Consider the following 5,062-nt stretch of genomic DNA (forward strand, 5'->3'; position numbering starts at 1 on the left):
CATGTCGCCAAAGAGGTTCATCAATATGCACTCCAAAAGCAACTCCACGACGACGTAAACCGATTAAGCTATTCGGTGATTGAGAGATCTCCCCTATGTAAATCATCAATATTTCAGATGGGCATGTACTGAAGAAGCCTGTTTCAATAAACTGTTTTCATATTCGGTGTGGTTTTTGTTAGCAAAAGTGAAAACTGCATGCAACCAAAATGTCTGGATTTACTGGGAATACTCTTATAGGTTGCACACATTTAATACCAATGGCTTAACACATTTTCGTTGTGTAGTATGCTACTTCTTTCGTATGTCCATAAAGAACAAAGCTACTTTTACATACGTGTATATCATGTGCACTTCAACAATTGAGACAAGAAAGAATGCAGTATTAACTATTAAGAGAAGCTAATATATCTTGAAATCCAATTGTGATTTTATACCATTTTTTCAATTTTACTTCCTCTTTCGTAAAATTTAATAGATGACAAATTTTCAAGTTGAGGTAACGGCGCAAATTAATAATTTTTTCAAAAAACTGGAATTTGGCCCTTGATTCACCCTTCAAAATGTCAGAAATACAAAAATTGATCCACATTAAACACGCATTTTTTATACTTGTTGTTTTTACTTTCTTTTTGTTTGGTTGCGACTTATTCCCCATATAAGCCTTTGCGATTTAACAATGCCCAGCACAATAAGCACATCTGAAAGTCTGCAGGCTCCCGTTGCCGGAGTGAAACCGCATCTGCAGCCATGGGAGACGATTGCGTACCCTCCAGAGCGCCAGGGCGCTATGTATTCCGATTGGGCTCTCCACTTCTTCAACCAACAGCGGTACGCAAATGGACTCCGGTACTTCAATAACGTCCTGGACCTGTGCCCATTCAATGCAAAGGCTCTGATGCACCGGAGCCAGCTGAAAAGGTCCATGGGTCTCGCACCTGAGGCTCTAAAGGATTGCGAGAAGGCAGAAGGTAACTTTTGCCTTACAGACTGCTATACCTCCTCTGATTTTCTCAAAACCCAGACTTGTTGAGGAGCCGAAAGCCACCAGTTCATAATCGCAATGTCAGCTTGGAAGTCTGCAACGCTTTGTATGAGTCGAATCGACTGGAGAACTCCAAAATAAACCTGCATTGCCACCTGAGGCAATTTGACTCTGCTCAGAAAGCGCCCGTTGTCGAACGCCTGAATGTGGTAGGTTCACCGTGGAGGAAACTGTTAAAGAAATAGATAAAACTCACTGATAAATGTATTTTTTATCCATACAAAAAGAGGGTAATATTTTAAGGTTCATGCTCTCATCAAAAGATCCCGATTTTAAAAAATTATACAAACTTGTTGGTTTATCTCGTAGAAAAAGGTGAAATTAATTAATCAACTTTCAGCTAAACGAAAACTTCCGTGACACATTATCAGAAGACACCACCATGTCGGTCCAGCGCCTAATAAATCGCATGATGGGCAGCCTGTCACAGCAGCCCAAGGACATAAAAGATAATTGCGATGTGGTTAGCATAACGGAAAAGGAGGTAGCCCCACATTAGTTTCATAAAAACCTTAATTAATATGATTTTAATCTTAAGGAAGTGCATCTCTCACCACTGGAAGTGGCCAGGCGAAAGAGGCACTTCAAGATATATAACCAGTCGTACCTGAACCAGTGCTGGGTGGATGTGGCCTTCCTGAAGAGACTACGGGATGATCCCAATGTGCAGCCCAAACATTGTCAAAAGTCATCCGAGTATTTGGGCAAACTAATGGCAAGCAATTACAAAGCGGAGCGCACTCTAACGGTTTGAGTTTGACGTTTTAATTAGCCCTGTAGGGTTGGGACTATCATTGCTGGTCATTTTTAGAAAATGCTGCATACACGGTGTCCCATGTACGCCCTGGAACGGCAAAAGTATCCCAGTGACGGGTTCTACCACAAGCAGAAGGAGGAAAACCTATATCGCATTCAATACCAGACGAGGCGAAATATGTTCAAGATTCTGCGTAGTATTCGACTGCTGATTCGTGTTGGGGAACTAAATGTAAGTCAGTGACTATTGAAATCAAAAAAATTAGAAAATTGGGGTTTATATTGTTCCACAGAAACTGACAACGTTTATTGAGGAGGTCATGGGCGACTATGTCACCATCAAGACACATCGCGTTATGCCGTGGAAGTTTGAATTCACTAATGAGGTCTACAACTATCTGGCTCTAGCCCGCATTAATGAATACAAAATTCCCAGCAACATGACCGTCTTGCAGGGTAGACAACGCCTCCTTACACTATTCAGGCTGCCCCTCAATAATAGTCAGGAAATTAAAAAATCAAAGCTCAAGCAACCGAATACTCTGAATATTGCTAGATCGGCCACCTCTGACCCTAAGGCAGAGAAATTTAAGTATGTTATTATTTCATTAACTATTTAATTTTTTTATGTTTCTTACCGTGTACATTATTCTCTAGGAAACAAGTTGCCCGTCTGGAGAATCGAATGCGGTTTGCCGAGTATCACATAGAACGCGCCTATCTTCTGCATGAACTGGCTCAGGAGCACCTGGATTTCAATTCATTTGATGTGGCCTGCTCCATGGCCCGAAAGTCCTTGGAGGGTAAGTGAAGCGGAAGAGTAGGCTTGTTTTAAAGCCCTGTTCCCCACAGAGGCCATCAAGTGTAAGAGTATTATTTGGAGCTTCCTGAGTCTGATCATTATATGCAAGGCCCACGCCATTCTCGGAAAGATAGAACAGGAAAAGGAAATCCTCGCCGAGGCCTTTGAGTTGGCCAAGAAAATGAAGAACCTCGACCTCTGCCTATTTATAGACATCTGCATGAGGGTCAATGCGGAGGAGATGGACATGAAGCGGATGACCATGACCTCCGACTTGGTCTCAAAGAAAAAGGGCCTTGGCTCTAAAATGTTCCAAAGTAATGATCAAGTCAATGAGGACCGCAACCAAATTACCTAGAAAATACTATAGACTATGTTACACAAAAATGCACAACGGTCTTCAAATACAAAATAAAAAAATATTTTATCAAAGAGATAACTTTATTATTTATAGTTTCGAGCACTATATAAAATAGGTCAAGCATTGCTAGTTATTCTAACGTATTGCTTAATTTTTTCCAAAAAATGGTCCTCTAGGGAAGAGAAAAACTCGAAGCAATAGCTTTGAAGCTCCGCTGGCAGAAGGGGAAAACTTTAAAGTGCGAGTTTCCCCTGGTTCTTCCGGCCGGCCAAAAGTTTATCTCAATGAAAAACCCCAAGCACATTAACGGCTGTCGGCGTTGGGCATTCAATCACTGCAAAGTGCAGCTGCAACTTGCCCTTATATATAAATAGTTTATGTTTCTTTCCGCTTCTTGTTGCCGCTGCTCGGAGGCGGCAACCTTTCCAGAGTAAACTTTGCACACTTTCGGATTGGGGAGCGCCGGATCTAAGCCAGACTCCCCCGAAAAACTCAAAACCCAAGCTCAATCCCCACCTGCTGGATTTTCCTCAGCTGCCTTCGCCTTCCACCTGGTGGCAGGAAGTTCCGTGCAACATCGCACAAAAGACGCAAATAAATGAAGCCATTTGTTGTGTTGTTAGCTGATTTTCGATGCAAAGGATGGCCAAAGGTGGCAAACTTTCGCACCACCTGCTCTGCGAAACCGTTGACAATTCCCATTAGTCGCTTGTCATTTAAATTTTTTCGACTTGCTCGTGATCTCGTGTATGGAGTGAATTTTTAAATTCAGCACGCCACGGCTATGGGGCAAGTTTCCTTTGACCTCTGTTGGCGGAGGAAGGGCGGGGGTGGTGTCGCTGGGCGTGGTCCTGCTCAAATGATGTTCATGCAGCGGAAGTGGCTCATTTGGCAGCGGAAGTCATTTGTCGTCTCTTGGTCACTTGTTAAATTAACAATATTTCTTGTTACCTTTCTATCCGATTTTTATTAAATTAATGTTGCAAACCTCAAGAATGAGACCTTAATTCATTTGAATAATATAAATAAAGGACAACAAATTAATGGAAGACAAATAATTCAATTTAGAGTTTCATTAGTTTAGCACAAATAATAGTTTCTTTAATTATTTTACCAATAGTGAGATCTTTTTACTTAGCTAGATTTCTCACAAAACTTTTTCCAAATAATCATACTATGAGATACCCACGTGGCGATTTCCCTTCTTTGGTAGAATGATTTCAGGACGTTAAAATTATAATAAAATTTGCCTGTATTTTTTTTATGCACTATTATTATGGTCACATTTTATAGACTTATCGCCACAATGGGAAACATTTAATGCTCTATAGTTTCTTTAATTACTTGGTCAATCACTTGATTTATTCATATCGTCTCGCTCGCTTACTCACTACCTACGGCTGAACTTCCTAATTACAGAAGGTGACATCAGTACGGATTTGTTTGCCCCCTCCGGGGGCTTGATTTAACTACCTTAAAGCCGGCTTTAGGCAACCACAAAGCAGGAGGAGAAAAACAGCAGCACGGGGAACGTCTTCCTTGGTCCCTGCATTGTGCTTTGTGTGTTTTATGATGCAAAATTACACAAAGCCAAATAAGAACAAAGAATGCGAGGAGCGGGCTACAAAGAAAAGCAAGGCAAAATAAAACAAAGCCAAACAAAACAGCCCGACAGCAGCCAACTAAAACTGCAACTCAACTTTGTAGACACACCGGAGGCTGCTGCAGTTGCTGCTGCTGCTGCCCCGTAGATGTTGCTGCTGCCGCTGTTGCTGCTGTAATGGCAGCCGAGACATGCCATAAAAAGGCAGAAGTAATTGCTGGCAAGCAATTAAAAGCGCAGCAAGGCAAATAAATGGCCACGCCCAACGATCGACGCCCACTCCTGTAATGGACTTAAGCTAAACGGAGTCGTCGCTTCGGTTTTTATGTAGTTACCAACTTGACGTAGTAGCTGACTAATTAGTCATAAAATTACACGACCCAGGACGAGCAGGCCACACAAAATCCGGGCAAACAGCGAAGGGAGGGATCTGATTCTGGTGCTGGCTCTGCTCCTGCTGCTGGTCCTGGCTTCCAAGTGTCCTGGCTGCCAAGT

The 5,062-nt window shown here is 42.2% G+C and overlaps 1 protein-coding gene across 2 annotated transcripts; it reads left to right on the plus strand.

The window, feature by feature from the left end:
* The first annotated feature begins 561 nt into the window (after positions 1–561).
* Positions 562–3,035, plus strand: LOC108027078 (uncharacterized). Of its 2 annotated transcripts, XM_017098293.3 has the most exons (8): positions 562–971; positions 1,025–1,194; positions 1,386–1,529; positions 1,584–1,793; positions 1,857–2,033; positions 2,095–2,393; positions 2,459–2,604; positions 2,654–3,035. In XM_017098293.3, the coding sequence occupies exons 1-8, from the start codon at positions 680–682 to the stop codon at positions 2,959–2,961; spliced, it is 1,746 nt and encodes a 581-aa protein (XP_016953782.1). In that variant the 5' UTR covers positions 562–679; the 3' UTR covers positions 2,962–3,035. The 2 variants fall into 2 exon arrangements, 1 of the variants encoding a protein (XP_016953782.1); XR_001768302.3 differs by lacking the exon at positions 2,095–2,393 and having other exon boundaries at positions 2,654–2,799.
* The last annotated feature ends 2,027 nt before the right edge of the window (positions 3,036–5,062 follow it).

The sequence above is a fragment of the Drosophila biarmipes genome, chromosome 3R (assembly GCF_025231255.1).
Source record: "Drosophila biarmipes strain raj3 chromosome 3R, RU_DBia_V1.1, whole genome shotgun sequence".
In the NCBI taxonomy this organism is placed as follows: domain Eukaryota; kingdom Metazoa; phylum Arthropoda; class Insecta; order Diptera; family Drosophilidae; genus Drosophila; species Drosophila biarmipes.

What these genes read in the sequence shown, in the direction of transcription:
- LOC108027078 (XM_017098293.3), top strand. Translation starts at nt 680, where the DNA reads ATGCCCAGCACAATAAGCACATCTGAAAGTCTGCAGGCTCCCGTTGCC. An exon ending in TTAGCATAACGGAAAAGGAG is followed by an intron (nt 1,530 to 1,583) that starts GTAGCCCCACAT and finishes TTTAATCTTAAG; the next exon opens with GAAGTGCATCTCTCACCACT. An exon ending in TTCGTGTTGGGGAACTAAAT is followed by an intron (nt 2,034 to 2,094) that starts GTAAGTCAGTGA and finishes ATTGTTCCACAG; the next exon opens with AAACTGACAACGTTTATTGA.